General features: G+C 39.0%; 1 protein-coding gene across 2 annotated transcripts in view; it reads right to left on the minus strand.

The window, feature by feature from the left end:
• Positions 1 to 206: 206 nt before the first annotated feature.
• ripor2 (RHO family interacting cell polarization regulator 2) overlaps positions 207 to 17,139 on the minus strand; it is a 45,812-nt gene continuing 28,879 nt past the window's right edge. For both annotated transcript variants that reach the window (XM_053492582.1, XM_053492583.1), the window contains exons 7-22: positions 12,426 to 12,575; positions 12,265 to 12,328; positions 10,903 to 10,946; positions 10,360 to 10,485; positions 9,524 to 9,672; positions 8,777 to 8,906; positions 6,623 to 7,261; positions 6,031 to 6,203; positions 5,776 to 5,941; positions 5,474 to 5,606; positions 4,605 to 4,769; positions 4,169 to 4,330; positions 2,781 to 2,983; positions 2,551 to 2,634; positions 2,365 to 2,455; positions 207 to 2,051 (exon numbers count right to left, since the gene is read on the minus strand). In XM_053492582.1, coding sequence (XP_053348557.1) covers positions 1,951 to 2,051; positions 2,365 to 2,455; positions 2,551 to 2,634; positions 2,781 to 2,983; positions 4,169 to 4,330; positions 4,605 to 4,769; positions 5,474 to 5,606; positions 5,776 to 5,941; positions 6,031 to 6,203; positions 6,623 to 7,261; positions 8,777 to 8,906; positions 9,524 to 9,672; positions 10,360 to 10,485; positions 10,903 to 10,946; positions 12,265 to 12,328; positions 12,426 to 12,575 — 2,580 coding nt within the window. In that variant the 3' untranslated portion in view covers positions 207 to 1,950. The remainder of the gene's footprint in view (positions 2,052 to 2,364; positions 2,456 to 2,550; positions 2,635 to 2,780; positions 2,984 to 4,168; positions 4,331 to 4,604; positions 4,770 to 5,473; positions 5,607 to 5,775; positions 5,942 to 6,030; positions 6,204 to 6,622; positions 7,262 to 8,776; positions 8,907 to 9,523; positions 9,673 to 10,359; positions 10,486 to 10,902; positions 10,947 to 12,264; positions 12,329 to 12,425; positions 12,576 to 17,139) is intronic.

Genomic DNA, 17,139 nt, shown 5'->3' on the forward strand with positions numbered 1-17,139 from the left:
TAAATTGTGTATTAGAAATATGGGTTTAACCAATTTTTAATGCCTAGTAACTTTTTACCCACACTGTGGATGCACCACTTAGGCAGTGTATTTATGCATTGCACAGAAAAACTGCCCCATATTACTTGTACATGGTATCACTATCACCCTGATTTTTGCTTCCCCCCAGTTTGTCCAGTATCAAAAAGTACATGGAAGCTTTTAAAAACTTTTGGTAAATAACATTATCAAAAAATAAACTTTATTGCAACAGACAGGAATATTATAAACACAAAGAATAATAAACTGAATGGAAATATTATACAGCAGGTTTGAGAGCCAGAGTACTGCATTCATTAAATTCCAAGTTGTGCTAAAGCTATTCATGCAGCACCCCTACCCTGCTAACTCAAATGCTTTAATCTCAAACCAGTTAAGAAAAATAATACTAAAATATTTAACAGGATCTTCAGAGTTTGTTAGTGAAAATGTAAAAATGATTTTGTGCACACAAGCCTGGATTTGAATAAAAAACACTAATGTTCATTACACAACTCACAAAGTATATGTTAAAAAAACAAACAAAAAACTGGTGTTAAATTAATTCCTCAATGGCCAAGTCCAGAAATACTGTGAAAATGAGGAACTCAGGGTGCAAAAAAATTAAATAAAAAAATTAAAAGTTAATACAATAAACCAAAAAAATAAAAATGCCAACTTTCCAAAGCTCTGTGATAAGATAGAAATAATAAACCTGTGATGTTCCTGTGTGAATTATGGCTAGAAATTTGTGAAATAAGTGACATGACAAAACAGGCTATACTATAAACACTAAAAAACCTTTTTCAGTGCTTACTAAGCACATTAAGTACTATAGTAAGATATCAAGTGATCAATAAAACAACCTAAAAGTTTACAGTAATAACATCAAAATGTGACAGTGTGTGTGGTTGCGAGGAATAATCACAAAATACGAAATAAAATAAAATACTTATGTTTAGTATATTGCAGATACAATGCAATTTTATGATTAAAAAGAAAAAAAAAACACATGGATGTACGTTTTAAAAAAATAAATAAAGGCATGAAAAGATGAGTTGTCACAGTTAAAAATGCGACTCAGTAGTACAGTTACACTAGGCACAGAAGCGAGTTGGATCACAGAGCGCTATAGTTTTAGTCTTCATTGAAGCTTAACACCAAATTCACAGTAAATCCATTAAGACTTCTTGAGATACCAAAAAGTGCATTTTAACATACACACACGCACACATGCACACAGCTATCTGTTCTGCCATTCACCAAAAGCATTCATCCCATAATTATGCAATACTTAATCTGTAGGATAATACTGAAGAAGCTTGTCTCTTCAGTCACTAGTAGCAGACCACCATGTTTGTCACCATTCCACTGCTCATTATTCCAAACGAGACAGCTTTGTGTGACGCTAACTGGTGGCACTGCAAAGTAAAGTAAACCTTATGAGAGGTCTGGATAAACAGATATGATCTTCTGTTATTAGCATCAACATGGTGTAGAGCTACACGACTCTGTCCAGTGATGCCCACAGTTAGGACTTTTTTAACTCGCATATTATACACTGAGTAATGACGAGGGTTAGATAAAAACATGTCCCTCAGAATCCCTGAAGCTGAAGAGCACGAGTCTCAGGTAGTTCGGGTACGATTCGCCACACGATACAACAATAATGCGCTTAAAATACATGCCTCTGACAAGTGCAAATTCAGAAACCTCACCTAGTACCAACCAAGGAGTAAATGGTCGTCAGAAAAAACTATTAATCAGGATGTGAGTGATCATCAAAAGTGAGAACTACTGCTAGAACTGATTTGTGCATCAAGCCCTGATACGGAGTGTCTTTGTGAGGAACAGTGCCTCAAGTACTTAATGCCTAGACACACCCACAGTTGGACACAGGAACGGTACTGTGGGCTTTTAAACTTGCTGATCTTAGAAGGCAGTGGTGACGGCAGTGCCGCGACGCGTACCAAGTCGCACCATCTCCCTTGGCACTGTGTCCAACTGCTCGTATGCCAGTCGACCCTCCTCACCTGCACACAAAACACACACATTTGACGGTGAAACTTTCTGAACACTGACTTGGTTTGCATAATAAACTGTATCAGTAATGTGCTTTTTTTTTTTTTTATAGACTGCTATGCAATATACAGTACCTGGCAAGTGTCATGTTTTAAAGAAAATAAAACGTTTTCCAAAATTTTTGTAATACAATACAATACAATACTGTTGTGGATGTTACATATGGAGTTTTCCTCATGCAATGATTTTTTGCTCATTTTACGCTAAACAATTCTGATTCATATTCAAATGTACTTAGAAAGGCCACTGCTAATGTGGACATACCGAATGTGAGGAGGCTCTGCATGGCAATGTGGCGTAGCTCCTCATCGGCGGAGTCGCACAGCGCCACGACTGCTCTGATGCTTTCCACAGCCTGAGACGAAGAGATTAAAAAGGTTAGCTTTACACACATTCTTTAACACGATCACTTTCAACATTATCGTGCATCTGTACTTTAATTGTCCTGACCTGCAGACAGCTTAGGGCAGCACAAGCGGCTCTCTGTGCATGTATGCCTGCTTCTGATAAGGCCTGTGTGTAGTAATGCACTGCCTGACAACACACACCGACAGACACATAATCAAACTCTCAACTGCTTCCATTTAAAACAGTCAGCAAAAAAAACATGCACATGCACCGATTGATCAAAAGACAGTGAGTGAGTGAGTGAGTGAGTCTGGGGTCAATGAGATACTGACCTTTGACCTAAAAAGAGGATGTGAGGCAGCTTTGGAGAGAAAAGCAAAGGCAGCTTTACTAAGGTCAGGGTCATCAGAGGTCAGGAGGCCAGCCAGAACACGTAGTGTGTGTGTTCGGGGCTGGAGGGCTGTGATGGACATTTCCTGCAACTCCTTCACAGAGCACTTGGCATCAGCAGTGCTCAGATGCTCCGCAAATGTAGCTGCAACACGCAAAACATTTTACGTGTTTAATATCGCTACAACCAAATCACTTTTAAATCAACAGGCAGCAGGAAAACCGTAACAGGATAAGCAATTACTCAGTAACAGATGCTCACTTAGAGAAACCACTCAGCTTTGTCATTTTTGGCTGAAACACATCAACTTGGTAACATATAAACGATTCTTACACAGCGTACTGCGCTATGATACCCTCCGGCATAGACTCGTCAATTTTCCTCATTTTTAGACATTAATCCAGTGGAAATTAATATGATATAAAGTCACACCAAAAGAATTTTAGGAAATTACAGTTAAAACATTTTTTTAGGGGGTTCATCTTTGTTGCTGGCAAACATGTACATGGGCTTCAACCTGACATCATAATATTACTGATTACATTAAAGCTGATCAGCTTATTTGTAGCTTTAACCTTTTAACTCTTTTCCTGTCAACGACGGGTACTTCAGCTAGTCGTTAATAAAGAGCAGCGACCCAGTTCCATTAGCAGCCATACATGCCCACGGTATAGCACTGCCCCCAACAATCAATGTGACACTTTGGATCATAATTCTTGAATTCATCCCATCATTCTGGTAAAGTTCTGAAACTGGCATGTACCGTTTTTTTTGTGTGTGTGCATTAAATTACTTACCAGTCAGTTTTCCAATTACATTTAAGCTTGTGATATTGTGAAAATTCCTAAACTTTTTAATTATTATTTTGTTAACCCCTTGAATTCAAGCTGAAAATGTACACTTCAGTTACATACTGCTACTTTTAAAATCAAATCAACTGTAGTGATATATGGATGGAGTATGTAATGTCTTGCAGAAAACTCATTTGATCATGACCATGTAATGTTCTTGTGAAGAATAAGGGCTGGAATTGAATGAAATTAGTGTAAAATTCATGTTTTGAGTTAATTATATCAATTATACAAAAGGTCATAAGATCCTGATTCATTTTAGACATTTAGACAGTTTGATACTTGACAGTCCTGTTATTGTATATGGATAAACAGGGTAGGGAATTCACATTTTTGGACAGTTACATAAAACTTCCATTAAAAGTATTGAATAAGACTAAAGTAGTGATTTAGTAGCAGTTTTTCATAATAAATGGAACATCACTCATCTGTGATTCACCCTGTCCATGTTTTACATGTATATGGACGTGTGTCGTACCCTCTCTCGCCACCTCCAGCAGGTGTTCCCGCATGTCCGTGACATTGTGCTTGGCGGCGTAGCTGTAAAACTGAAACACTGTCAAAACATCCTGTGATAGAAAGGCAGGCGTGGAGAAGAGCTCACTTCTGTCCATCATCTCGGTCACCACCAGCCTAATCACTGCACACGCACACACACACACACACACACACACACACACACACACACACACACAGCTAAGTAATGTTCAGGCACAAATGAGCCAAATTTACAATAAAACATCTGTACTGTTCAAGTATGTTATTTAGTAACTACAATGAATTCAGTCATTACAGTAAAACTAATATGAAACTGATGTAGTTATGAGGTGTTTAAAGAATGAAACAGGAAAGGCCAAGACATGTGAGGCTGCAGTGTAAGTATGGTGTGGTGTGGTGTGGTGTGAGGTGTGTACCCGAGTCTGTGCTGTTGTGAGGGTAAGTCTCCTGCAGTGGTGCAGTAAAGTGTTGCTGCATGTGTTTGAGGACTCGCTCCACTGTGCTGTGAAACAAGCATGCGGACCCAGTAAACTCGCACCACAGGGACAGCAATGCTGACCGCTCCGCCAGTCCAGGAAGCACTAAGGAAAATACACAAACACATAGGCAGGGTAAGTGGTATTTTCCGGTATACACATTGTATCTGTACCAACTGCTGTTTGGTAACAGGTATACTATGTTTCACAAGAATTTCAATTAATCTGCAGTAATTATGTAATAATGTAATAATAAAAGCTCCAGCTAATTTAAAGGGAATTCACATATATTCTGTATCTAGCTGTATATCGATATATATCCATCTCTACAGCTGGAGTAATCCTAGGACCGTTTGGAGAGAGGACTCATCAAAATGATTTTTTTTTAGTACCCAGGCAAATCAAACGGGCTCAATTGTGAAATTGATTATTGTTATGTTTATTGAATACATGTAAAATAGAATTAATAAGTACTCATGTAAAACTTTCTGTTTCAGTATAATATTACATTATAATATTACATTACTTGAGTCTCTCCAAGTTTCTTGCTTATATATAAAATAGAGAGTTGTATTTATTTGCTCCACATATTTATAAGGCATTCTGTCATCTCTGGAGGCTATTTTTACATGATTAAATTTTAATTTTTAATTTTACATGATTTCTCCCCCCCCTGTACCAAAATCAGCCTCACGTTCAATGCAAAACTGCTCTTAGAAAAAGAATATATACAATTTAAGAGAATGCCTGTTCAACTGAGATCTCATCATATCGAGCACAAAAGCTCACACACACACACACACACTCACCCTCAGCTGCTGAGCTGATGCTTCCCAGCCACTCTATGCTGTTCTCTGTTAACTCTTCCAGCAACTCGATTTGGACGGAGAGTTTCTGCAAATAGAGCTTATGCTGCCATGTGCTTCCTCCTGAAGTTAGCATCTATGAGCACAAACAAACAAGGAGTGTTTTATGTGAACATGTGTAATAAATGTAGCATTTACACATGTAGTTAGTTGTGCTGGTAAACGGAGCATGAAAAGTCGAAATGACCAACACTACAGCTGTGATTGATGGAAAGCTGTGATTGATGGAAAAGTGTGCGTCTCACCTGAATGAGATGGTTGCAGTACTGCAAATGAATGACGATGGCCATATCCAGACTCTCATTGCCTGTGCTGAGTGGCAGGGGGCTCCCCGCTACACTGTTACCCACACCTGTGTCCTCCGTCAGGGCTTCACTGAGATGACCTCGCGCCTCGGGATGCCGACTTGCCCTGTTTCAATCACTTCAATTACTATACAGAATTCAAATCACTAAATTGCTGCCCTGGTAAAAAAAAACAAAAAACAAAAACTAACTTACCCCATCCTCTCATTCTCCATGTCGAAGAATACAGCACGTGAGACAGCAATGTTGTCATCCCCAGTATCTTCATCATCGAAGTCTGATGTGTTGAGGAAGTCAAAACTTTCTAAAGCACTCTCCACGGTGAGGCTGAGACTGGAGGAGCGACTCCTGTGAGCGGGACCTCGGCACTGAGGAGACACAACAGCTGTTCAATCGTGAGAAACAGAGTGGTGGCTCTGCATCCTGTGGCTTTCAGTACACTGAGGTAACCGTGTCAAAACGTGGTTTGATTAAATGGTAAAACAGATACTTGTAAAGAATTGCACAGAGACTGCGTCAGGGCGCATGGGGCATTTTTACCCAATTTTCATCCCAGCGTAGCTGCAAACCCTTTCCCTTCAGCCAGGTTGGCAAACATTATATAATCAAAAAAAATTACTTGGTAAAAGATTAAATAAGATTGCCAATAAAATATTTTGAAAAGCCAAAAATTGAGAAAGCCAAAAACTGTTATCATGGATCAATGCTGTAGAGATAAATATAAATAAAATATCTTGAAAACTGTAGACTTAAACTATGCCCCTGATAAGCATCAGGCATCTCTCACCTTGAGTAGGTCTTCCAGTTTCATCACTTCCTGCTCGAGGTCCTGAAGCTCTCGGCAGTGCTGGGGCATGCTCTCCAGCTTCATCAGCAGACTGTGGATGGCCTCCTCCAGGCTGCTCTCTCCAGCCCAGCTCAGAACAGCTGGTTCAGGCAGGATATCAGAAGAAGTGAGCCTCTTCACCAGCTGCCTGGTCAGACTGCCCTCCTCCCCATCCAGCTCCACTGGCTTCAGCTCTGAATTGTCATCATGGCTGCCAGATTCCAGGAACACCACATCCTCAGGCCCCACAGCTGAGATCTGGCCTTCTGAACAGAGCGAGGGTGCTGTGGATTCATACCCGTGCTGACACTCTACACGCTCCCACTCGCGCTCCGATTCTGCCTCACTGGCACTCGCGAGGCTGGCACTTACACTAGCGCTCTCTTCCTCCTCCTCACCATCCTCCTCGTCACCAGGCTTAACGTTCGAGGCAGGAAGCTGAGGTGTTTGGTCACTTTCAGGAGGTGTTACAGTGATCTCAGGATGCGACTGGCTCTGAGCTGGGCTTGAGGCTGGTGTATCGGTGAAGGTAAACGATAGACGTTTGCATTCGGCTACACCGCAGCCACCATTTTCGAATACGTCATCGGCCAATGTGGACTGTGAGAGGAAGAGAGGGACAGAGTATGAGCAACCCTATCAGGCATTCACCACAGAAATCTTGATGGTGTAGGTCTATATGCAGTAAATCAGGAATGGAGATTTTAAAAGACTGAGGGAGACAGACTGGGTGCAACAGATTTGAAAGTTTAGCAAAACCACTATACACACACACAGACACATGCGTTGAGGGTAGGTGGGCACACACATTGACCTGACTCACGTAGACTTCCAGACTGGACCTGGGACGAGGCCGCAGTGCAGCCAGGTCACCAAATGAGCGACTGCGTCTGAGTTTCTCTAAGAGAGTGTCCCTGAGTGTGTGCAGGAATGAGAGGTGGTGGCCCTGACGATGCTGAGGCTGCCATGTCTGTGCACCATTCCCAATACACACACATATAGACATACACATACACAGCAGGGAGAGGGGATGTTGACCACAAAGGCCAGGGTCAGGTTGTTAATTGGTGTTAACGAGGCATAAAAAAATAGAAAATCATACACATGTGCGATAAATAGCAGGATACCAACAATCAGGAGCGTATTAGCATCAGAGTGTTAATATGGTGTGATTTTAATACTCTAGGATTACTTTCAACAGTTGCATGCAGAACTTTGGATATCCCATAATTATAGAATAGGACAGCTATTTTTACAATTTATGTACAGAAAAATAGGAAATAAAATAACCTGCCATACGCTACTTCGTCATGTAATGATGTAGCATCTGTGAAACCTGACCCACTAATGGAATGTCAGTTTTTTTGTACTAAAGGAATGCAATATCTTTGTACTTGACTCAATGCATTAAAAAAAAAAAAAAAAAAAAAAAAAACAGTAAGCGAAGTGAATATGTAAGATATGATCAGATGTACCTTTATTTGTCCAACAGTGGGAAAACTTCCAGTAAATGTTGTTAATTCATAGGGATATGCTAGTAAGGTAGTTGGGTTAATATTGGATAAGACTTGTTACTTTACGCTCATATACTTTTTTCTTAAACCTGTGCATTTTCTTCATCTGTCCTTTTTTAGTCTAAGCAAACAAGCAGTCAAAAACTAACCCTTCATTCCATCATCATCATCATCTGTGATATAATACGGCGGGAAAATCTTCATCTGATCAAATCCATCATTACAACATGGGTTTGTGTATACATTTTTTTTTTTTTTTAAAGCATTTTTGTTTCCTGTTTGTAACATTATTAGCAGTCTCAAACAAAGATATATTCAATAATGTATGCTTATTTTAATATTAGACCATGGATAGCATTACTTATTTTTATTTAACTTGCATGAATGTTTACAATCAAGTTAATATCATTTAAATATTTTATGGAATTGATACCATGTTCACTTTGATCTCCAAATATTATATATATTAAACATAATTTTGTTGTTTCATTGTTCCAACATATGCACAATTTAAGAAATGTTAATTAGCTGGTTAGTTGATTTAGGTGGAACAGAAAATTAGAAAAGTAGGAAAAGCATTACAATGTGACCAGAGACTCACAAAGAATGTCGTGTCCTGGAAGATAGGGGTCTCAGGCGTGCCCTGGCTGTACACAGACACTCGTCTTTGCAGAGCAGTAGCTTTGCTCACGTTACCCGAGGACAGGGTCAGGTCCTCCACATCAAATGGACTGCATGAAAAAAAAAAAAAAAAAAAAAAACAGAACTGTGTCTAAGAAAGAAATTAACTCTCCAGTCAGTACCTTAACTTTCCACCAGAGGGCAGCATTAGTGTGTTCTAGAATTGGCATGAAGTCTTAAGTGTGCCCTAAAACTCTAAATGATGTCACCTTGCTTTCTTAATTCTACATTATTCAAACCAGTATGTGAACCAGATCTGAATGTCTGACATCTTTAAAGCTGTACCATTTCTTAAAATGCACTCAAAGGAATAATAATATTAATAAATAAAAACGGAGGAATTATGTGTGAAGAGGAATCTTGATTAAGTTGAAATGTCATCATTTAAGCCTGCCATGTACTGAAACTGCAATTATGTTTCATGTAAGAATAAACTTTGGATTTTATTAATTTAATTTACTCTCCATTACATTCAAGATCTGATATACAGTTAACTGAGGCTTAATTACATTGGTTTTTAATTATTCTAGTCCTCGTTTTTCTTTATTGCATGCCTTTTCCACGTCCTCAGAGGGAGATGCTAAAAAGCTAGTAGAAAAACCAAGCAATGGAAACTGGATGGAGCAATTAAAGTATAGAAGCAACCTTTATGTTTATTGCTACTTACAACCAGGTGACTTCCAAATTGAGTTTGATTGTGCCCAGGTCATTGACGTCCACAGCCACCACCTGAGGCATGGCGGTAAACAGATCCTTGGTCTCACAGATCACACTGCCCACCAGGACATGCGTGGCAAGTCCTTTCAGCTCAGTGACCTGAGAAAAAAGCAACAAAGACTTATATTTCAACTTAAAAAAAAAATCTAAATAAGTACACACACACACACACACACACACACACACACACACACATATATATATATATATATATATATATATATATAATTTTATATATATTATTTATATATAAATTTGCTATTCTATTGATGAAGTGATCATAAACTCAAATATGATTTCTAATGGTTCAGGTCTCCTTAGATGAACAGTACTGTTCATATAGACTGGCCTTACATTTCCATTTTAAAAGATCTTTTTAGTATATCCTTTAAAAAAAAGATTTGTGCATCAATAACAATTTAGTAACAATCACATCCACAGCTAATTTCTGAGTGTCACAATATACAGTGGTATACAACGTCTACAGTTTGACACACATGGCTACTGCTAAAATACAACTACGTTATGGTTAAAAATGAGATCTTGATACCAATCTGTGAAAAATGGGAGTTGGTTTAGTTAGCAAGTCAGCTAGCTGTGATGACAAGAGGAAATAGGAGTGTTTGCACATTGTATATTCATGAGATTTTAATTAGAGGGAATGTGTAGAGACGTTCCAAGACTACTTATAGTCTTTTCCTCTGTATTACATTTTTAGACAGCTTATTTTGAAATGGTTTACAATAAGATATACAGGGACGCATTGCACTCTATCTTCCACTGCACCTTTATGGAGATCAGATCTGTGATTAGAGGCATAAAGACCATCTCCTCTCCATCCCAACTCTGCCTGGAGTTTGCCTCAATTTTTCCTTTTAGCTTCCAGCGCTGCCGTCCGTACCGCATGAAAATCTGCAGGGAGAGTGGGAGGACAGGGATGAGAGACAAACAAGGCAAGAAGAGAGAGATGGTGGGCTTTAAAAAGGCAGAGGCAAGCTCATGTGCCCACACTGCCAGCGCTGCACAGTAACTAAAGGGAAAGAACATCCAGGCACAAGTACTGTGGTGATCTGTAGTTTTTCATAGTCTAATAAACAGTGCTTCAATGAGCTGGGAGGAGGGTTTGTGCTGTGCTGCTGGATCCGAGCTGAGTGTGTTGCTACGGCAACAGCCACTATAGATGTACTTAGCAGATTTTCAGACATTTAATACGAGCGATGTAATTGTGGAGAAGTGCCATGCATTCATATCCTAGAACTTCAAAAAAACCTCCAAGAATCCGTGAGAGATTTCGATATGCAACACTAATAATGATATTTAACTACTTACTTCGTACTGATCACCTGGACAAAGCCTCGCAAATCCAGCCAAACCTGAAGTGGAAAATACGTTTCAAAATTAGTTTATTAGTCCAATAAAGTTTAAACTTAAATTTTTTGTTTACATTACACTAATAAAATCCAGCACATTTTTCTTATCTAATGATGAACACAAATGCAAAATTTATGATGTGTATTTCTTCTATTTTTTTTTCATCAATTTTGCAAATGAAAGGTTTTTGCACAATTCCACAATTGCAAATTTCTTCCATTTTAAAAGAAATCACAATCAATAAATGTTATCATCCAGGACCCATAGGCTAAAAAAGAAAATAGTCACTATCTAATCATCATTACCCATAAAATAATTCAAAAATGTTCTATTTTGAACATTTATTGTAGGCATAGAAGATTATTATTATTTATCTTCTATGCCTGGAGCCTATCACAGGAAATTTAGGGCACGAGGGAGTTACACCATGGACATGGTGCCAGTCAATCGCAGAGCGTGCGCACACACACACACACACACACACACACACACACACACAAACACACAAACACACAAACACACAAACACACAAACACACATACCAGGCAATTTAGGAACACCAATTAGCCTAATCTGCATGTCTTTGGACTGTAGGAGGAAACTCATCAAGCACAGGGAGAACAAACAGATCCGAGGTGGAAGTCGACCCCTTAGTGCTAACAACTATGCTACTGTACGGACAAATTTTATTTTTACACCGTTTTCTCTTTTGGCCAATATTTATGAACTATTTTGTTGCCGTCCACAATAAATATAGTAAACGGATGTAACTATATTTAATGTATATACATATGTGGCTGTGCACCAATTGTTAAAAGCTTGCTGTAAAGTCAAAAACGCATAGTCAACATGATAACAGTAACATATTGGGCCTAAAAAGGGGAACCGATGGTTCTGTCTAGTTAAAAATGAGGTAATCATAAAGGTTTAAAACTTTTTTCATTACTTTTTAGCTTTATATAAAAGTAAACACTGATCAACCGTAATATTAAAACCATCTAGGTTTTTCGGTACCCTTGTGCCCCAGCAATAGATCTGGCCCATTGTGGCGTGGCTCCGCAGGGCCTCTGGTGGGAGTTCTGTGGTGTCTGGCACCAGAACACTGGCAACGGATCTTATGGGTGCTGCGGGTTGGAGCCTCGCATTTAATGTATGCTCCAATTAAAACTATAGGCTAAATGTTGTAATATTAAATTTTAAAGTAAAACATCTTGTTTAGGAATAACTTTAGTTTCTACAAGTGATAAAAATTATAGTCTAGAATTCATAGAATGCAATAAACAATAATTATTGTAATATCACAGCAAGGAGCTTATGTACCTTTCATTTTGATGTGGAATTCTCCTAACAGGTTTTCCAGCTCTCCCTCAAAAGTTCCCATGTTCTATAGACAACAAGACATACAGATAAGCATCCAACATGCTTCTAAGAATGTAACATTTGGCACAACTGTGCTGGTGTGAAGAAGAGAGAGGGATGACCTCTGTGTATTCCTTGTAGCGACGGTTGACCTCAGTCAGACTCTCTCGTGTTCCTTTAGTAGAAGGCGAAGCAGTAAAGGCTTGCTTCATTTTACTGGCACCATCTCGTAGTCTCCTTTGAATACAGAAGCCCTCATACAACTCGTCCACCTACGGCAACACATACACGGTCCGTTAGTCTGAAGAATTTCATACACATACAAACCCACACAAACGATCCAGAAATGTATCGTATAACATATAGGGGTACGGAGGCCTGGCGTGCTTTCAGAAGATCATTTAACAGTTCCGTAACAACACTACCGCAACTATTACTAAAACAAGACTACAAGATATCTAAATGAGGACAAAATAATATTAACGTGCATACCCAACTCAAGTAGTAGTATTTATGATGATAAAAAGGTAATCTGTTTATTAATTTCCTGCATAGAGAAATAAAAGCCATGCAACATCATTTATGTATGATTCTAGATATATTGGGTAGAAAAATTGGTTCTATGGCACAGACTTTAAAATACCTAAAATTTCACAACATTGAAGCCAACTTTAAAAAAAAAAAAAAGATTTATTTATTTTTTAACACTGCCCCTTCAATTAAACACTTGGTTAACATGTTAATCTAACATTTGCTCCTGGTTACACTCAGGCAGGATTATTATAATAACTAAATAAAAGATATAAACGGCTGCTTGCAGCTTTTAAAATGTTCAATTAATGTAGTTTATTTAAAATTGTTAAGAACAAGCAGTTGACTAAGTGACTTTGCTGACAGATGTGTGAGATGTAGATCTACCCCCCCCCTCCCCCCCAATGTCTATTTTAAAAGAAATCACATTGAATAATGTTATCATCCAGGACCCATATGCTAAAAAAGAAAAATAGTCACTATCTAATCATCATTACTTATAACATTGTTCATAAAATGGTATATTTTGAACATTTATTGTAGGCATAGAAGATTATTATTATTTATCTTCTATGCCTGGAGCCTATCCCAGGAAAGTTAGGGCACGAGGGAGTTATACCATGGACAGGGTGCCAGTCAATCGCAGAGCGTACACACACACGCACACACGTACACGCGCACACGCGCACGCGCGCGCGCGCGCGCGCGCACGCACACGCACACGCACACGCACACGCACACACACACACACACAGCAATTTAGGACACCAATTAGCCTAATCTGCATGTCTTTGGATTGTAGGAGGAAACTCATCAAATACAGGGAGAACAAACAGATCCGAGGTGGGAGTCGACCCCTTAGTGCTAACAACTATGCTATTGTACAGACAAATTTTATTTTTACACCATTTTCTTTTTTGGTCGAAAACCAATATTTTTGAACTGTTTTTTTGTCGTCCACAATAAATATAGTAAACGGATGTAACTATATTTACCTAGCTTACTTATAGATAGCACATGTTACTTGTGTCAAACATAAACAAATAGGTTTGACGATTTGGTAGTACAATATAATTCAAGTAAACACACCGAATGATCACTGAATACATAAACACTGGATTCCATGCCGATGTAATCTCATTTTGGAATGATTACAAACGAGCAGTTAATTGTTGGACTAAAAGTAGTAATACGGCAACTTTTGGCTATCTGCCCACATGACCAAATGCTGTTATACAACACAATTTATATGTGCAGATCTGGATCTGCACACATCATCCATGAGTCAAGTTACACATCAAAAAATGTGTGTTTAAATAAAAAATCTGGATCGAAAGAAGAGCCCGAGCCAGCACAGGGCTAATGAGAGGCAGAAAAAGAAGAAGCAAAATAAACAAAAAAAAAACAAACAAAAAAAACAACACATGATAGATCAAAGACTGAAAGCAAAAGGACACAGAGGAACAAAGAGAAAGTAACACAGCAGGATCTTCCCAATCCGGCCTGAGACAGTGTATAATGTGGTCTCAGAGCAGCAGACAGAATTTAAAACCCCAACAGTTGTACGTGTGTGATCATCACATACTATTCACAGCCATACTGTAGATGTGTTAAAATAAACTGCCTGACATCATAACATACAGTAACATAAAGCAGTTCTCAAAAGGGAGAAAAACAAGTCCTAAAAAATGTAAAAAATAAATTCTACATGTACATAAGGGAAGACGTTACATGTGGACAGACTGCTGTTATATCTGCTGTTATATTCAGACCCAGGGAGACTGTATATAAATATAGATAGAAATCATACAGCATGCTTGATATGTTCATACAGCATGCTTGATTATGTATGCTTCATGTTTTGGATTCAGCATTTGAGTTTTGAGAATGAGAGAATTGGGCAGGGTTGGGCGATCCAGATGAAGTCTGTTGGGAAAATGTGGGATTGTCTCGTGGTGGTCCCATCTGTTTAGTTAAACTGGGGAATAAGACCCACCCAAGTCTAGACCACTACACACACTCCCACTAGAATCATTCTTGCTGCGGCAAGTATGCGGTTCCTAAAATTCTTTTTTTGCTTCTTAGCCTGGTCTGGTAAAGCTGGGCTTGCGGGGGCTGAATCGGCTTGATTTGGGGCCGAGGAGTTTGTCTAGTTTCACTGAGGAGTTCATTGTAACTTATTTATCCTTTTAGAAAGGGGGAAATGAGTGATGAGTGTAGAAGTGTGAGGTTTGGGTAGACCAGAGTGTTATCTTGTCATGTGCAAGAGGAAACTGAAAAACAGGGTGTGTCCAGTGATGGGCTCTCATCTGATAGTGACATGATTAAAGGAAAGCAAGTCTGATGATTCTATTGAAGACTAATCACAAATAACACACTTTGACAAAAATCATGTGGTGAAACTATTCCAGTTGTTTAAGCTGAGATTAAACATTCACTTTGTATCAGACCGTTTGTGCGATCATGGTCAGAGGCAGAATAACAGGAAGTACCTGACTCGTAAACAGGCCTAACGGAGAGAAGAACTGGCTGGGTCTGTTTCACACACATTTTAAGGCAGTGTGAAACAGTGGGAACTGTACGAGTGTGCGCAGTGAAGTTTAGTGCCTGTGTATCTCACACTTAAGGGTGGGGCAAGTGTGAAAGGAGGGACCTCAAGGGCACAACAACTATAACACGCAACACACACACCCTTTCTTAAACACAAACATAGCTTTCCCTTGAGACTCTACTGTTGATCCGCTTGTGTTCTTTCCAAATCTCAAAGTGAGAGCAGCCTCTAGGAGACCCACCCATCTATGCAGGATAGCAGCTGTTTGGCAATAGTTTGGGTGGGTGTGTGTGTATGCTGGGATGGGGTGTGTGTGAGTAAGAGAGAGCATGCTGGGTTGGGGTGTTGGGGGCATTCGGGGGTGGCCCAAAAAATTCAAATAAAATATGTACTCAACACAAATCAGTGGCAGAATTGCTAAAATTGTAAGTAAAACTCATAATCATGGGGTAAATTATGTGTATATTGGAAATTGATTAAAAACACATTTTATTCATAACCTAGTGGAACTAGTGGACTATGCTCAGCTGTATAGCATATTAAATCACACTTCCTTGATTATATTTATAATAAATTAAAAATTTAACCTGCTAATTGTCTAGGCATTGTTGCCAGATTTGAAAAAAAAAAAAAGAACTGAGAAATGTAAAGAAGTAAAGAAACAGAGAGAACTAAGGCAGATACACTTACACTTAATGGTTTTTGTTTTGGATTCTTAAACCCTGACACTTTTGAACCTATACTCCTGAGCAAAAATCATTACAGACTCTCATCAGGCCATTCTATCCTCCAGGGGTTCAAGTCGTTAGATAATAAATAAGCACCTTGCCTACATCCCATCTCTGTTACATGTCTGACATGTGCCACATCCCTCGTACAGTCCTGACCACGCTCCAAGTTATTTCCACATCTTTGGACCTTTAAAAGACCTTTAAAGAGTGGCCAACAATCCGGACATGAGGCATGCAGTCCGATCATGGCTCTTGCATACTGAGAAATCTTTCTGCACTACTGAAACTATGGGATAAGTTCTTTAGTGATTAAATAGAGAAATAAAGGGTGTTAGTCTCATAACGATATTCGGTTATTCTGTGCAATCAAAAGTCCCAGTTTGACCTGAACACCCCTTGTATTAGATTTTTCTTTTTTTTTTTCTGTTTTTTTAAATAAACATTGTTTGTCATCCAGATTCCGGAAATGCAGTTCTCTCATCATAATAATGCATCCCTCTTTAAACACTCCCCATAATATTCTTAACCTTACATAGCGTATACTTATTACAACAGCCTCATTAATTTTCAACACCTGTTCTTCCCTTTTTTTATGTCACACTTTAAAATTTCACTAAAGCTGAAATCCTGTCCCTTGTGAAAGATTCCAGGAACAGCGTCTCAAAGGACTCCAGGCTTTCTTTAAAACACACTTTTGAGAAAAGATTAAGAATGACTCCTTCCTTTGTACTTCCCCTTTTCAGCTCAACTGTGTGTCACGTGACTTCCTGTTTGCCCAGTTTACTTTTTGTTGGTGGGTGGATAGAGACTGTCCACTCGCTTTAACAGCATACTCATAATGAGTTTGCATATGAGACAATGATTGTGCGGGTTACTAAATAATGACTATGTGCCTTGGTAAAGACCATCCAAATGGCATCATGCTGGCACAGAGTCCCTCCAGCCAGCCTGATCCACTCTGATAACGATCTGCTGAACACCCCGCCTGTAGTTTCACTGTTCTGTATAGGACTTGGTGATAGG

Source organism: Clarias gariepinus, chromosome 3 (genome assembly GCF_024256425.1).
Source record: "Clarias gariepinus isolate MV-2021 ecotype Netherlands chromosome 3, CGAR_prim_01v2, whole genome shotgun sequence".
NCBI lineage: Eukaryota > Metazoa > Chordata > Actinopteri > Siluriformes > Clariidae > Clarias > Clarias gariepinus.